At 36.6% G+C, this 17,053-nt stretch overlaps 6 protein-coding genes across 6 annotated transcripts; 2 read left to right on the forward strand and 4 right to left on the reverse strand.

The window, feature by feature from the left end:
- Positions 1–96: 96 nt before the first annotated feature.
- PHYBLDRAFT_74109 (hypothetical protein) lies at positions 97–743 on the forward strand (the record flags this gene model as incomplete). The annotated part of the gene is made up of 2 exons (XM_018442981.1): positions 97–496; positions 567–743. Coding segments are annotated over 2 exons (577 nt in total), but the record flags the coding sequence as incomplete, so codon positions are not given.
- Positions 744–1,205: 462 nt separating this feature from the next.
- Positions 1,206–1,763, reverse strand: PHYBLDRAFT_118674 (hypothetical protein; the record flags this gene model as incomplete). The annotated part of the gene is made up of 1 exon (XM_018428646.1): positions 1,206–1,763. One exon carries the CDS (start codon positions 1,761–1,763, stop codon positions 1,206–1,208), a length of 558 nt encoding a protein of 185 aa, XP_018285137.1.
- Positions 1,764–3,281: 1,518 nt separating this feature from the next.
- PHYBLDRAFT_151699 (hypothetical protein) lies at positions 3,282–4,431 on the reverse strand (the record flags this gene model as incomplete). Its single annotated transcript, XM_018432727.1, has 5 exons — positions 3,282–3,359; positions 3,477–3,636; positions 3,745–3,836; positions 3,894–4,009; positions 4,110–4,431. The coding sequence occupies 5 exons, from the start codon at positions 4,429–4,431 to the stop codon at positions 3,282–3,284; spliced, it is 768 nt and encodes a 255-aa protein (XP_018285138.1).
- A 72-nt stretch (positions 4,432–4,503) lies between these two features.
- On the reverse strand, positions 4,504–6,321 carry PHYBLDRAFT_178372 (hypothetical protein). Its single transcript, XM_018437981.1, has 5 exons — positions 6,099–6,321; positions 5,342–6,030; positions 5,110–5,269; positions 4,994–5,036; positions 4,504–4,920 (listed from the first exon to the last, which is right to left on the reverse strand). Exons 1-5 carry the CDS (start codon positions 6,292–6,294, stop codon positions 4,578–4,580), a joined length of 1,431 nt encoding a protein of 476 aa, XP_018285139.1. The 5' UTR covers positions 6,295–6,321; the 3' UTR covers positions 4,504–4,577.
- Positions 6,322–8,200: 1,879 nt separating this feature from the next.
- PHYBLDRAFT_104036 (hypothetical protein) lies at positions 8,201–8,576 on the forward strand (the record flags this gene model as incomplete). Its single annotated transcript, XM_018427811.1, has 3 exons — positions 8,201–8,282; positions 8,341–8,452; positions 8,519–8,576. Coding segments are annotated over 3 exons (252 nt in total), but the record flags the coding sequence as incomplete, so codon positions are not given.
- A 154-nt stretch (positions 8,577–8,730) lies between these two features.
- Positions 8,731–12,785, reverse strand: PHYBLDRAFT_174486 (hypothetical protein; the record flags this gene model as incomplete). The annotated part of the gene is made up of 18 exons (XM_018437257.1): positions 8,731–8,790; positions 8,904–9,058; positions 9,129–9,272; positions 9,328–9,422; positions 9,509–9,651; positions 9,737–9,957; positions 10,036–10,166; positions 10,218–10,347; positions 10,400–10,604; positions 10,697–10,811; positions 10,885–11,050; positions 11,124–11,193; positions 11,276–11,387; positions 11,440–11,497; positions 11,634–11,730; positions 11,969–12,032; positions 12,399–12,535; positions 12,636–12,785. 18 exons carry the CDS (start codon positions 12,783–12,785, stop codon positions 8,731–8,733), a joined length of 2,253 nt encoding a protein of 750 aa, XP_018285141.1.
- Between the last annotated feature and the right edge of the window lie 4,268 nt (positions 12,786–17,053).

The raw sequence follows: 17,053 nt of genomic DNA on the forward strand, positions 1-17,053 counted from the left end.
AAAAAAATTGCTATATAATCTAGGAAACATACAATTGACATCTTTCTTCCCACCTGCACCTTTATTTTGCTTCACACCTTATTACGAAAAAAAAACATGTCTAATTCTAACAGCGAAATATCTTTATCCACTGAAGATAACCATGCTATCAAAAACGAATATAAGACATGGTACAAACATGATGGTGGTAAAGATGGTCTGACTTCTATGGAGAGACTTCAGCAATTCATGTTGATGAACGGCGGAGAAAACCTCAATATGTATCTTGGCGGTGACAAGGAAGGACGAACGTTCAAGTCGTCAAAGGTTACAATACTGAATAAATGCAACCAGTATTTTCAGGAGCAAGGGGTTTATCGAACTACAGCCCAAATAAAGTCGAGGCTCAACAATCTTTTGACAAAACAATATGGAGAAGCCTATCGTGTTTGGAAGAATAGTATTAAAAATAATTCTAACGACGAAGGCTCTACCAGTGAAAAAGAAGGCTTAGAGTGTAAGTTGATACTATCTATATAATACCAATTCTAGATCTCTTTGTTTTAATGTAATTTGTATAACAATAGCTGAATTGAATCAAATCTGCCCTGCTTTCTTTCAGATGGAAAAGGTTATGAGCAATAGAAAGACTGGTTCTCCAGCGGTTTGTGATACCACAAAGCCAATGGAATGGATACATGACGAGGACGGCGAGCAAAGCAATGGCGATGATGACAACACGGACGAAGAATCAGCTGAAAACAGTCATAGCAGCAACAATGAGGAATATGACAGCCAAAATGATAACATGTCTGTACTCTGCTCCCCTCCTCCTAAGTCAAGCTCTTCTAGAAAACGCAGAAGAGTAGACGTCGAATATAAAGAGTTGGCAGAAGAGGTGACGAGACAACTTAATGAGTCTTCTGTGTCCCCAGAGGCAAAAATAGAACGGCTTTATAGGGAAAAGCTAGAAGTTCTTAAGGACGATCTTCACATTAAGCGAGAACGCGAATTTATACACAGAAAATTCGAAAACATGATGAAAGCAGTTGCAGAATTGGCCAAAGGGCAAAACTGGTCAGATGAAAAAGTGCAAGAGCAAACTGACGACGTTTACAATAAAACGTATGGTAGTTAAAGACTATCAATTTAATAATGACAGCAACTATCATAGAATACCTGTTATACATCATTTCTACTTTTGAGATAATTTATTTCTTTATTTTTTACTTTTTTTTAAGAAGGCTCCCATCTCCGTTTTTTATGAGTATCTCTTCTTTGATACGGATACGTTTGAGCTTAGCATTCTCATCTGACAATGACATTGCTGGATAGTCATCTACAGTGCCAGTCACACCTTCTCTGCTGATCCTTTCGATCTCTTCTTTTTCTCTTTTCTCCCATGAAATCTTCATCGTCATTGTCATCATGTCATCTGTCTGGTCGATCAAAAAGTTATGGAGAACGACACAAACTCTGATCCAAGAATTGACCATGTTCATGTCTTTTCGACTTCTTATCTTAATTGGGAGTCGCTTCAAAGAGCAGAATCTTGCTTTGAGGATCCCAAATGCATGCTCAATTTTTATCCTCATCATTGCTATGTATGAATTGAACGCTTTGTCCGCATCACACAATTCCTTGTTTTTTGGCTTCTTTATGACAGGGACAACGTACGTCTTGGGAATGTAACTAGCATCGGCTAAAACATACTGGTCACCAGAGAAGAAGTTATTGGGGTCGCTACCCATGGTCGATTCTTCAAACACCCTGGCATCGTTCATGCTTCCGAAGTATCCGCAAGAGAGATAACGAATCTTCTTTTGATGGTCGCATACCCCAAGAGTGTTTACACAGTATGTGCGCTTACGACCAAAGAATTCTGGCTTTTTCCACGATGGTGTATGCTGCAAGTTAAACAGACACCCATCCAAAAACCCAACAAGATCAGGAAATCCGAATGGTTTCTCATTGCTTGGGATTATCGTTGCTGTCTTCTCGAGTTCTGACGGCCAAAAAACGTACATGTTTTCCATTGATAGCATTACCTTGAAGAAACGAACTGTGAAGTTTAAGACACTGCCCTCTAATAAGCTTAAAATAATTAGTTCAATGGATTAATTATATGTTTATATAGATTAACGGAAGTCAGTTTACTAAAAGACGCTTACCTCCAACACCAGATCTTCGTGCAAGCCTGCTATAGGATACAGCATTCCCGTCTGAGCCTAGTCTCTCCAAGACCAAAGCTAATTGAAGCTTTACATCAGTCTGCTTATGTTCTTTCGGTGACTTATATAAAGAATGGTCTTTGATTATCTCGTACAGCTTATTAAACGAGCTTTTGGACATTCTGATTTCTTCTTTGAACCCATCTGCATCTAAGTCTTCGAGGAAAGCAAGTTTTTCTTCCTTTGATTTAAGCTTTGGCAATGTATTGCCACCCTTGTGTAAGTATCTGTTGGCTTGAAGGTTCTGCTCAAGATCCTCCACAACAGCTATCTTCTCCAACTCTGCATCAACTTCCTCTTCAAGGACTTCTGAAATATTTTTCAACAGCTCATCTGCGCTTGTTGATAAAGATTGTACCAGACTTTTTTTTTCCTTCGCTACAAATTTTCTGATTTTACGCGATTTCTTTAAGGCAGCAACTGTTTGTTGCTTTGCACTGTATTTTGGCATATTATACGGAGTGAAAGAAGTGTTACATGACTTTGTTGACAGTAAATTCTATGATTTATTAAGGAGAAAGATAAAAACAGTATCGTATTGCATATAAAAAAGTAAGGATTCAGCCAATCAGAGAGCCGTACGTTTTCGATCAAATTTTGATCGTCGCTATTACAATTTTAGTCCAATAATATCGCGTTCTGAATTTAAAATTTGAGCGATCAACCTGGCTGAGTACCCCCATTAAGGACAATATTCAGTATGAGATTTTATTAGCGGAGGACAAGAAACTAATAAAGTTAATATACGTTGTAAAGCTATTAAATTAATATACAATATACAATATATACAATATATATATATAACCTTCCCTCCTTGATTATTATCAATGTTATTATATTTAAGCTTATCAAAGAAAAAGCTGAAGATCTAAAGGCTGGCCTGCATTATCTTTAAAGATTTGGGCGTGTAATCAGTTTGAATCCAAGCCAAGATTTGAAATATACCCCCTTAGTTTTCCTTTTTCAAAAAAAAAATCCCTCCCTCCATACACTCCAACCACGTTATAATATTGAACCACCGATTTGATATGAGCGCTGAAGAAATGTCTATCTAGAATATATTCATGACGCTTATGATTGGATGTCTTTGACCTTTGCTTTGATTAATTCATCGATAGACTTGTTGTATTTGTCTGTTAAAGTCTGGACCTATATATATATTATATAGTGTATTAGATATAACCTTGTATTACCTCCACAAAGACACACACACACACACACACTATATATATATATGTATATATATATCTTTAGACGTTAACTTACCAGTTTCTCCAACTTCTTGGTATCATCTGAAGACTGTGACTTGGAATCCTGCTTTAATTGCTTCATACCATCCTGGCGTAAGGATCTAATCTTGGCCTTTGCTTGTTCTCCTGCCTGGACTACCAACTTTGCCATCTTATCGCGACTTTCCTTTGTTGGCCTAGAAATAAATGCATAATTAATTAACTAACACACATGCACACACAAAGATATATCCACTCTTTTTCTTCTTCTTTCGTAGCAAATGAAATAAAAATTATGATTATACTTTGGGATGGGAACACGAAGGATTTTATTATCCACAAGAGGATTAAGATTCAACCCAGACTCTCGGATACTCTTTTCAACTGCTGAGAGATACTATAATCTTATATCAGCCGACATAATTTTAGTAGTATAAACAAAGCGCTTACTTACGTCTGTATCATGTACAGTAACAACAAGTGTCTGTGGATCACGGATCGTTACTTGCGCCAAGTCGCGCAAATTGTAGCTTTCAGTCTCAATTCGGACACGGACACTGTCGAGCATAGCTGTATATTTATATATTTATATATTAGGGTGTTGTATTTGTTTCAAATAATAATAATAATAATAATAATAATAATAATATATGATTTTTTTATACATTACCTGGATTAGCACGTCCAACACGAATGGTAGTGAGTTGTTCTTTCAAGCTGGAATTTGCGTTGCTCATACGCTCGTCAATTTGTTTCTGGTCAAACAAAAGAGGGACATCGGCATCGTCTTCCTTCTCAACAGCATTGCCCTTCTTCTTTCCACCAGCTTTTTTGGCATATCCACGCATGGCCATAAACGAAATGGATTGAGCTGCTGGTAATGAGGTTGAAGTGATGCGCATGGCCAAAGGGGTTTGAAGGCGAGCAGTTAAAGGCATTGTTGCACTGCTACGTGCAAGGCATAGTCTGAGGGTACGAGCAGCAAAAGCCATACTAAACTTATATATATATATATAGATATGTTTATATATTATGTGTGTGTGTATTGTTAAAGGCAAGGGTTTAAACTAAACAAGGTTTGTATTTTATTATAAAAAATAGGCTGATTGTAGGAGTCACAGAACGTAAATATAGGTTATCAGGGCATGGAATCCATATAAGACTGGGCACGACAAGCCATGAGAGCCTCAATGTCGTTTACTGTCTTTGGTGCAATTGTAAGATTGTCATACCCATCTTCAGTTAATACCACAGTGTCTTCGATTCTTACTCCTCCGACTGGCATGTACTTGTTAATCATGTCCATGTTAAAGTACTTTGCATATCCTGGTTTTTGTGTCCACATCGCAATGCTAGTCGGATTAAAGTAAAGGCCAGGTTCTACTGTGAGTACCATGTTCTTCTTCAATGGACGACTGATCAACATTTGAGACTGAATCTTTCGCTCATGATAGCTGTTGGTCAATACACCTGCGGTGCGACTAGTGTATCCAATAAATTAGCTCGATAGTTACTAACAAGATACAACGGTTTACTTGATTTTTTTTAACTTACCCTCCTACATCATGAACATCTAAACCGACAGAATGACCAGTACCTAAAAACAAACAAAAAAAACATAAGTTTAACTAATATTTAAAGTAGCATTTTATTTATCAAACAAAACTTACCGTGAAAGTAAAATGCTCTGGGAAGACCAAGGTGCAAGAGCTCTTCATGAGTCCCACCTACGAGGATACCGATTCGAATAAGCTCTTGGCATAGTATATACACACCTAGGTTGTGTAGACCAGCCCACATTGCACCTGGCTTTAACTGAGACAATATAGTCTATATAACAAATCACAAAAATAAATAAATTAATAATGATAATAAATAAACACCAAGCAATATTGTTGTTACCTCTTGCATTTTCAGTACAATCTCATAAATAGTCTTTGCTTCGGAAGAAAACCGACCGGATATAGGAAATGTGCGAGTGACATCGCTACCGTAGCAAAAACGCTCTCCACCTGCATCGACGAGTAGCATTGCATGCTCACCTTCAGGAAGGGTCTTGTCATTACGAGTATAATGCAAAGTAGCTGCACGCGATCCAGAAGCAATGATAGGGATATAACACTGGCGCGGCATTCCATTCCTTGCACACACCCATCTGAACAGAGCCTCACAATATGACTCTGGTTGTCCTGCTTGAGCACGTTGCATCAAAGCCATGTGAGCATGAGAGGAGATTTGGGCAGCGTATCGAATATGCTCAATTTCCCACGGAAACTTTATTAATCGAGACTCATCCATGGCTACTCTCAGGCAGACCTTGTCTAATTGGCATTCATGTATACCGGCTGCTTTTATAATCGAAGTGTCGACTGTGTCCAAGACATAGACTACTTGAGGGCACAATACTTGAAGAAGGGCAGGTACATCGGCCTCTGCTATGACCTTATCTGCGTCATATATCTCTAGTAGTTCCTTGGCGGTGTCAGGCTCACCCTTCCACAAAATCTCAGTATCCGGCACGGTAGGAGGAATGAGATATATAGTGTCGTTGTACAGGTCGACGAGGATATGAAAGCCTGGATGCTCCACACCTACACAAAACTTTTCAGGAACATGGCTTTCTTTTCGTCCAACATAATAAAGAAATAAAGTAGCTTACCTGAAAGATAAAAAAAGTAGCTTTCCTGTCTGAAATCCACTTCTACATCTGTGTCGTCTCTCACAGCTCCCTGGCCGCCACGATGGTATATAACCGCCCTTTCATTAGGGTTCGTTTGAAGTAGTTTGCCTACTCTGCGACAATGATAACTGGTGGATATCCTTTTCTTGCTGTACGGAAATACTGGATCACACATATTTATAAGGAGATGGGAGAAGAAGAGATGAAAAATAGCTAAAATAAAAACGTTCCTGAGGGCAAGGAGAATAACTGGTTTTGATTAACCGCTTGTGTGTTACACTGATCATTTGTAACGATTGGACTTATTATGCACCCAAGTGAAACTCTATCAAAACTTTCTCACCAAGGGGATCGTGTATACAATGAATAAAGTAGTTAACAAATATTTTTAAAGAGCAAACACACATGCCCCTTGTAAGAGTAGTGGAAAAAAACAGTACATTATGTATGGTTTGCCCTTGTAAAACTAATTTGAAAACATCTGTATATTTGGGATTTTATGGGGTTCACAAGAGATAGATAACAAAGCCAACCTATCTCACCATGACATTTTGAAACATTTGACGAGATTCTGTAACCGTTTTACACTCAGAAAAGAGTGTATCACGTGATATATATTTTATATTTTACATATATAATTTTTAAATCAATTTAACTGGATTTATTTATTTATTTTTATCTTTCTCTCATCCATATTTTCAATATTATTTCCCGACTTTTTACTACGTTTATGCCTAAACAAAAAGGTTACTATGCAGTTAAGAAGGGCCGCAGAACTGGTGTATTTAGCTCTTGGGATGAGTGCAAAAGACAAGTAGAAGGCTTTTCTGGTGCACAACATAAAAAATTTGATAGTGTAGCTGAGGCAGAAGCCTTTGTCAACGGTGGAGGATCTTTTCAGTCTTACACTCAACCCCGTCCTCTATATTCAAAGTCTGCACCTTATAATAAAAACGACTCTAAAGCTGATCAGAGAAAAATCCAGTCAGATAGTCAATCCGTGTACTCGTATAATAAAGTTCAAAAAACAATTTCCCTCGAATCTCTCTATAAGAATGAACCTTTGGAACAATCACGTCTTCAAGACCAAGATGTCTTTAATAGCACAAATAAAGTAGTTTATACTGACGGCGCTTCATCCTCTAATGGAACAAAATGGGCACGAGCAGGCTATGGCGTGTATTGGGGCAATAATCACCCAAGAAATATCAGTAACCGTCTTTCAGGAGATCGACAAACCAACCAGCGCGCAGAAGCCACGGCTGTTCTTGAAGCACTCAAACAGGCCGAGTATGACAGCGGCACTCTAGAAATCAGAACAGACTCACAATACGTCATAAAAGCAGTAAATGAATGGAGCAAGAAGTGGGTCAAACAAGGGTGGATCTCTTCCAATGGGAAAAAGGTTGAAAATAAAGATCTCTTTGAAAGAATCCTTGAAGCACGAGACAAACGCCAAGGAGAAACCAAGCTTGTCTACGTTGCTGGCCACAGTGGAGAACCGGGCAATGAAAAGGCTGACAGTCTCGCTGTGTTAGGTGCTACTAAAGCCAAATCAAGCTTGATCTGATAATGGTATTGTTGGCCGAGGCCGAAGGCCGAAGGCCTATACCTATTATTCTTCATTCGCCAGAGACTCTGGCTGTGTTACCATCAATTCTTTATTGAGACGAAAATTTTAAATAAAAGCTTGCTATTGCTATAATACTATTCTTTATCATCTATTCGCGAGTGGTATATATTATAATAAGGAAGGGAAGGGAAGGGAGGGGACAGCCAGAGTCTCTGGCGAATGAAGAATAATGGTTTTCTTCTTATATTTATTATGAAATATATACATATATATGTGTATATAAATGTACAGTTCAATTAACTTAAAATTCATGTTTAATCCCCAACAACCCACTGTTATTTATGGCTGCTTGATAATGCTTTTGTGATTTCCAAATAAACTTATTTAATTTATGAAATAGAAGTTATAATAATGGTGGTGGCTTGTTAGTCGGGTCTCAAAGCCAGGCTGGAAAATAAGCATGGTCTGGGATTATCCGTCAAGCCTTGCGATTACACGCATAAACATCATGAGTTTCGGAAGACCACCCAACGTTGAGTCATTTTCAGGGGCACCTCCACTTCTTGGAAGTTTCCCGGTAGACCATGACGGTATGCTTATTATATATCTTTAGTTTATACAACATTTCGGCTCACTCCTAAGATACAGGCGAATGTAAAGACTTTATGAAGAACTACGTCAAGTGCATGAGAGTCAACAAGAACAACAATGGTGCCTGTCGAGAATTTTCAAAGGCATATCTTCAATGTCGTATGGACAAGTAAATAAGAAATAGGGATTAAAATCATTGATGAGTAAATGTGCTTAACAAGTGCCATAATGTTAGGGGGCTGATGGACAAAGATAACATGGACAACCTTGGATTTGCTGACATGAGCACAAAGACAGCCAGAAATAGCACACATTCTACGGAATCGCCTAGTGCAGAGTCATCTGCACCCAAGAAAACTTCCTGAACCCATTGAAAGAAAAGATTGGCTCTTTTTTCTTCCTTTTTTTTGGAACTTAGAGTTCTCTTTTCCACACAGTATCTTTATATTAGACATATATACGGGAGGTATGAGACACCATATATCGTAGTGTTACATAGAATACATTCTTTATTTATTGTAATTGGAATATATAAAACAATCCAAAAAACAATTTGCAATTTTCTTTTTTGCAAAATAAATTTCCAGCGGTTAGAAAGACACCCAGCAAATGGGTTTTACATTATGTATTTCTCGCATGTGCCGAAGAGAAACCAGCAGGGCATCCCAAATATCTTTGTCACTGGAACTTTTTTGGAACTCACTTTCTAGCTTGGTGTAAGAAGCCAAAAGCGTGCGGTGTAGCTTGGAAAAAGTAGCCATATCTTCTTGAAATTCTTCAAAGAGATATAAATATATATGTTTGTGTACTTAATTGTCAGAACAATATTTAAACGAGATTCTTACCTTTGTTCGGAGGGGCATTGATGGGGTCTACCAAACGATCAGAGATTCTTGCTAGGAGAGCTGCCTCTACTTTAAATAAGACATAACTATTGTAACATTTTATTTTCAGGGTGACATCGAGGCCGTGGTTTATTACGGTTGACTCTATTTTCCACAAGTATTAGAGGATATAAAATGGGAGTAGTAAGGTTTTTCTTACTTTTGGATAGGCTAAGTTCGACTGGAAAGCTAGAATGCGAGGCAAGCGTAAAAAGTGCCTTTTCTGCTCCGCAAAGCATTTCATTTAAGATTGTTCTACAGCAAATAAGCGGGATAACGAATATATTGGTAGGTATTCGACAAGTTCAGTATAAATTTCTGTTGTGAGAGTGAGAACTTACTCTGTTCTGCCTTCTTGTAGTAAACAATAGAGTATTTTGCAATAAACAAAATTAGATTGCTCTTTATCTTTTGCAATAACCTTGAAATGAATTTCGGTGGTGTCCTCAATAAGTTTGGGGCGTTTTTGTTCTTCCGTCGTGCTCTAACATCCAAATAAATATAATTTAAAGATAAATTTCTCTTTGCACTATTTAAAGCAAATAAAGAACCGATAGGAAATACTTTACCTCCTTGTCATTGGAACGTAAACAGTGAGTATCTAGTCTTGTAACCAAAGAGTTTCCAGATTTATCCATAAGACAATGGTTAAAATAAACTGGTTGCAGTCGCTCAGTGACTGACCAAAGACCAAAGGACTTTATACTCGAAATCATTTCAGAGCTACATGGGACAGCAAAATGCAAGTCATCGATTGTCATTTGATATACAGAAAAGACCACTGGGGATTCTTTATAAACATACAGTTTTTTTATAAAAATAAATAAATACGTAAGCAATTATATATAGCTTTAGCCGCACTACTTACCATTATTACTATATAGATTCTCAATACGCTTTTCGGTTGGAAGGAATTGTTCCATAGGTGAATATGAAAGACTCGCTGTTACTTCCAATGGAAATTGTAATGTATTTGTGGGCAATGGTATGTCATGTTCCCTAAAAAACCGGTTATAGAAATATATTGAAATTAAATACCTATATATTTACCATTTGCGCAGCTTGTCGAGGCCAAGAAGAGGCGTAGTCAACGTTTTTCCTTGTACAGACCCTTGAAGCCCTCTTTCAATTGAAATCATTTCTTGAGACAAAGGCTTTTGATCATTGAGGCTAATATGTACTATACAATATAAGATAAGTTATACTATACTAACCAAAATATTTTTTCTTACGTTGCCATTTTTTCCAATTCATTGACAGTGGAACGTTTATACGAACACGGAGTGCCATATCAGAAAACATCATCTCTTTTACTGGACGAGAAATAAGAATTGGTCTAATTTCACACTTGAATGCTTCAGAAGTTTCTTTGTGTTGCTTTATACTTTGAAGTGAAAATAATGTGGAATTGATATCTTTTAACTTTTCATTGACAGCCTATATAAAAGTGGATATGAGCACAAATAAAAAAAACAACTAATAAGAAAAGCAAGTTCTCTCTTATTCGAGCCCTCTAAAATGTATCTTACCTGATGTTCCTCGTCCATTTCTTTAGCTAAATTTTCACACTCTGAGAGTTCTTTGAGAATTTGTCGTATAGATTCTCTCAAATCACTTTGCTCTGATTGTAATTTTTCGGAAGAGCTAACGGATCAAATGAGGATACACAAGCTAGACATAATAAAGCATTATATATATATATACGTAATATAAATACCTAGAGTCTATTTCGGCAACTGTCAAGGTTCTATTCTTTTGGAGAGCTGCAATAACAATTTTATTATATTGTGAAGTATCCACTGTGCAGATACGAGATACATCCTCTAATTTTTTTAAAGGAGAAACAATAATGTCTATACTGACAATTGATTCATGTTTTTTATCTTTCGATAATAATAGAAATAGTAGTTAATTACAGAAACAAAATTAAGAAAACGCAAATGTGATAGTGAATACCTTGGTACTTTGGCAAAAAACTGATATAATATATTCTTCCATTCTTCCCTACATATAATACAGACTCATCCTATTCGAAATAAACAGCAATATTTTTCGTATTTTAGGGACGGATTTGGAAATTTTGGATTAAAATATTTAAAACTTCTTACCCGAAAAGACACTGAGTGTACAACTGGAGAAGGCAATAGAAATTCTTGAAAGGAGACAGTTTGCTTCTCTTTTTTTACTATGCTTGAATATACTTGCATTGTGTTTTCAGATCTAAGAATATAATTATTAAAATCGTATTGATTTTCACCACATCTCGAATTACCTGATAAGTACCATAGTATCATACACCATTATTTTATCATTGTTATGCTTCGATACAGCTAATTTTAATAAATGTATTGATTCCAAGTGACCTGATCCCTACATAATGATGAAGTGTAACGTTTTTCTTCTTTTTAATAAAAATGTAATTATATTCAAGTCATTGAGTATTTCGGTTCGAAGAAAAGTCCTTACTTTTATCTTGGATATTAAATGATCTTGAGTAGACGCTGTGCTTAAGTCTCTTGAATAAATCGATCCGTCGTCTAACCCAAATATTATACTTTCTTGGCTGTTGGATAAAATGAAGAAAAATGATTTTGTTCGTTTAAAAATCAGTAATTTTTATATATAATTAATTAATATGCAGCTAGTGTGCCATGTATATACTTGCCCTGAAATATCAAAGAAAGATGAAATATGCTCATCTAGTCGAAAATGTGCCTGTGGAAAAAGGTTTACTGAGAAAAGCACAGTTCAATACACTTTTGCTGTTGCGATGTTGAGTACAAGTATAAAAAGACATTTACCAAGGCAGCCTGTCGTGATTTTACAAGAAATTGTAGAGTTCCACAAGGCATAACTCTTTTCTTTCTTTTGTTTTGTTTTTAAATCGTAGAATATAATGGTATTTCCTTGGAGAAGGCAATAAAACCCAAAGTTGGGTGAATCTGTGGGACATATATAACGCAGCTTATCCTGTTTCCAATCAGTGTGGTGAGTATTCAATGTATACAAAGTATCTGTGCATAAAACTTGCATTGCATAAAAGAACAGTAGAACCTTTCGGTTTTTCTAGACGTGGTCTTTTTGTTGCTTGCTGAGAACTAAGATATAATTACGTTTATTTACATAGAGCACATATACACAGAGAGAGAAAATTCAAGCAAGTATCCAACGAACATTTACTATTCTTTTTTTTTTCTATTTGGTATTTTTTGAATTGAAATAGATGCTTACTCGCCCATTAATATTGTTTTGGCGAGAGTTAGGTGCCACACTTGGGTCTCGGTCCTTGCTAATATACAAACCCGCTGACCATTATTGGATTCTGGACAAGCGACAAGTTGTTTGACATTATTGCCAAGATTCCATGTCTTGAGCATTATTGGTTTATTATTAGGAATAGCAGTAGACGTGAGAAAGCGACTAAAATATTTGCTATAGACATGTTGGAAACATTGAACACCAATGTACCTGAATCACAACGCCATTAAGTATAGCATGCAGTATTCCTTTACTGCCATTCATAAATAATGTATCTTGACAGCACAGTAATAGACTTTCAGAAGATGCATTACAGCTATCTTGAAGGGCAAAATGATGTTTTATAGTAGTTGAATTCATTGAATTAGATTGCACGCCATTAATTTTCCTTATTCTGCGCACAATTTAATTTCACTTAAATGTGATGCAAACATAGGATTTAGTTTTTTTTTATTTATTTTTTCAAAAAAAATTATCCAATAAGAGTTGGTACACTAAGTTTCTCACTGAATTTTCCTTTTTAATATGGCATTTATTTTTTAATTTATTGTTTTTATACTTAATGTTGTATGAAATGCCAAAAAGACAGTGCAAAAAATTACAGAATAAAACCTATGTATACAGCTTAGCCCATATTACTCTCCTTTTGTCGAAAGGGATAACTTTACGGTCTACACTGAAGAGTCTATACCTACCATCACATTCGACAAATGACAGTATGCAAATATAATTCTTCTGATCCTTACTCAGCCTTTATGTCATCCAAATATTTATCAAACCCTGATAAAGTCCATAAAAAATAGAGCATGCCATAGGAGACATATAGCAGACGTATGGCGAATAGCCACTATTCAATTTTGGTAACAGATCCAGTACATCAACCTTTCATAAAGTTAAATTTAAGACAACCACGGGTTATCTATCATCTTCTTTAGTTTATATGCAATGATTAACAGTTAAACATTAGCTAGTTAGTTACTTATTAACTCCCACTACAAGAATGTTCTATTATGTATGTTGCACTGATTTATAATACTAATCTGCTTGTTTTAATTTTTGACAGTGGTAGACGGGACTTTTTTTTCAAGGCTTTGTTCTTCTTTATTTAACGAGAGACTACAATGAAATTTCCCGCTTCCATCAGATCCAATAAGTTTCTAGCAGCCACCTCTGCAGATTCTACCTTGGTGGCTGACCAGTTTGTGCTTGAGGATCGCATGGAAGGGGCTGGGTCACGATCAATGTCCAAATGACATACATAACACCCACCTCTTTCCATGTAGCTCATCTCTTCAATAGACCAGCCAAGCTTTACTAGAGCTTCATGGAGAATTGACATATTGGACCTACTGACACCATTAAGCAGTAACCGTTCACCGTTTGTCAATGTATATCTTCGGTAGCTTGCTTCATTCTCCATGTTCTCTATCAACGATTGATGGAGATCTGGAGGACATAAAATCTTAGCAAGAATTAGAAGAGATAGGCTCGCACATTGTTCTTTGGCCAACGAGATGGTCGGCATAGACTCTTCGGTGCAGACTGTAAAGTTGTCCATTTTGACAATGCAAGAGTAGCATGGGCTGAGATATCTGGCGTTTGGAGTCAAATCCTCAGAAACACTGTACACAGGTTTTTCACATGGAACTGCTTCAGCTAACTCGTCCAAAAGCACGACTGCTGGCTTCTGCATGTGTGTAGGTTCGTTCTGAAATCTGAGATATTCAGTTAAAATTCTCTTAGCTCTTCCCAAGTCATCGATTTCTTTTGGCTTAATTTCATCCTTCACAATATCCATAGGTTCAGTTTTTTGACATTCCGGAAGAATTTTAGTTGCATTCAAAAGGATCGGGCTAGATGGTCTGGGTGTAGGTGCCTTCTGTGGTGGAGTGTACGGTTTTTTTGTCGGTGCAAGAGCTTTTTTAATTTCTGACCGGGTTTTGGGAGCAAACGGGACCGGCACATGAGAATTTCCAGAAGCTGTCGTCTTGCGAGGTTGGTTTTTTTGATGAGAACCAGGAGCAGATTTCTGTGATGAGCTTGGGCCTGAGCCTGAGCCTGAACCTGAGCCTGAGCCTGATCTAGGGCCAGAGCCCAAGCCAGAACCAGAGCCAGAGCCAGAGCCAGAGCCAGAGCCAGAGCCAGAGCCAGAGCCAGAACCTCGGTTCAAGTTCGAGTTTGAACCTGAATCAAAGCTCAAGCCATTCCGCAAAGTTTCTGATTTAGCCTTATGCGTGTAATTTCTTTTAATTGAATCGAATTGTTCCAAAGCCTCTTTTGCAACTTCCTCTCTAGCTGCCTTGGCGTTTGATGCCAATTTTTTACTTTTGATGAGCTGATCTAGTAAAGAAACCTGGCCTATGAAGCATCCTGGACCCACTTCTTGATGGGAAAGGCAAAATGTAGGGCGCGCGCCAAACTCTTTGCTAGCTTTGTTGGACAGGGCTATAAGCCTTGCTCTTGCACTTAATTGCTTTGGTGCCATTTGTTTAAAAAGTAAATGTAAATTTATAAAAAATAGTTGTGTTGAATTGCGGGATGAAGTTACTTGTTTTGAAAGATTCTCTCCCTGGGAAGTTTATACGTAATCTGTTGTTTTTTTGGTGTAAATCTCCGTTTAAAATAATGAAAGCAAAGGAAACTATACAATTGTTTTAATACAGTGGCTCCACGACCGAAAGTTAATTTTCCAATATACCAAAGTCGCTTTTAAACCACCAATAATTCGTTTTTGTTGTTTGTCCAGTCATGAAAGATACAAAATGAGAAATACGATTTGCTCCACCAAAAACTTCCTTTCTTACTTGACTTGAAGATTAATGATGGCAATAGCTCGAAAAAAAAATTATCACAACGAGTTCACTAAAATTTGCGGGAATAGTGTGTCTAATTGTCGCATATTTTTTTCAGCTGTTTTTCTCCCTATTTAAAATATAACACAATAATAGCCATCTTCAATGAGAAAAAAAAAAGAAAGGACTTATAATATCATGGAAAATACTTTAACAAATATTGACGACCCCAACATTTCTCTCGAAACAATAGCTACTCTACAAAATTACTTGAGCATTAAGTAGGCCAAAAAAAGATTGCTAAAGAAACTTCAATTAAAAAAGTAGTCGAATCCTAGTGTATCCAAAGTTATCAGCAAAACCATACAAAAATTATGGTGACCTTACCAAAGACTCATTCATAGATCATACACTTGAAAATTCTCAAGATCATGGATTAGTGACCAATACCGCAAGAGATCCAAATACTAATTATTACACTAAGTTAAGATAGTGGAGGTATTACGAAGACGCATAAGGGGCCGCATGTAAGGATATGGAGTAGAAAAGTGGTCCGAAAAGTTCAATCGCTACTGAGCATAGTGAGTATATGAAAGAGCTACTTGATAATGACCCCAAATTATATTCAGACGACATAATAGGTAGTCTAATTAGACGTTTTGAAAACTGTATTATATCAAGGCTGGAACTCAATTACAGTTTATAAAACACAATGCATATTACAGTGAAAAAAGTAAAGCTTGAGCTCGAAGTTAAACACAACGGAAAGCCTACAAACAAGATTTGAGTACTATATGAGATATAAAAAACTCTTATTCGGATTTTACAAAAAAATGTATTCCTATTGATGAGGTTGGTCTTCATATGAGTATGATAAATACTTAGGGTAGATATATATATAAAAGACAGGAGTGGTATAATAAAGCAACCAAAAACTAAAGTGCAAACTCATAAAATTAAATGTGCTATTGACTCCTATAGTACTGTTCATGTAGTCATAAGAGACACTCTGTCAAAAATAAAGGCGGAAAAAAGAAATTAATAAAGGAAGAAAGAGAGCTGCAACCAAGATTAATAAGGAGGATCCAGAAACTAACGATGAACCTGCAGATAATAAGCCAGCTCCAAAAGGTACTAACACTGCTCATTTTGTCAAGTTCATGAACGGGCATTTTGGGAAGCTGGATTGTGATGAGGTCTTTAAAGGAAATTACACCGTTACGGATAATTACTTTATTCATAACTCCAACCTGATGTTACAAATGCGTGTATTTGTCTCTTTATTGGCCTGAATTGAATCCTTTTGAACGATTATTGACAATAGTTGATGGGAGGATAAAGCGTGATCGACCTATGAGTGAGAAGTATTTATTTAGCAGTGGTGGTGGTGGTGGTATCTTTAGATGCGCTTGTCAGTTACCTTTATGGCATCTGCTGTCACTCTAAGCGCCAGATCATATAATGGCGCAATACACCATTTTGATATGCATGTCGTATGCGGAATCTTAACCAACTTTAATTTTATTCGTGATTTTACTTTTTAATTGATTTTTTGTCTTATCAAAAATAGAAAAGAATACGGCTTGTTATTCACTTTATTTATTACATCTAAAGTAAATCATTAACCAAGCTATTCTTTATTGGTTATTATTGGAGTGTTTGGCTGGGTCTAATTAAAAAGGAGAATATGTGTGATGTACACAAAAAGTGAGAACCAATGATATTGGAGATGGAAATAAGCGAAGAGTAAAGACCATGGAAACAGATGGCCAAAAAATAAAATCAATGTATTTAAGCGATATCTGATGTACTCATTGCAAGATTCCGTGACATTAA

This window comes from Phycomyces blakesleeanus (genome assembly GCF_001638985.1).
Source record: "Phycomyces blakesleeanus NRRL 1555(-) unplaced genomic scaffold PHYBLscaffold_31, whole genome shotgun sequence".
Lineage (NCBI taxonomy): Eukaryota > Fungi > Mucoromycota > Mucoromycetes > Mucorales > Phycomycetaceae > Phycomyces > Phycomyces blakesleeanus.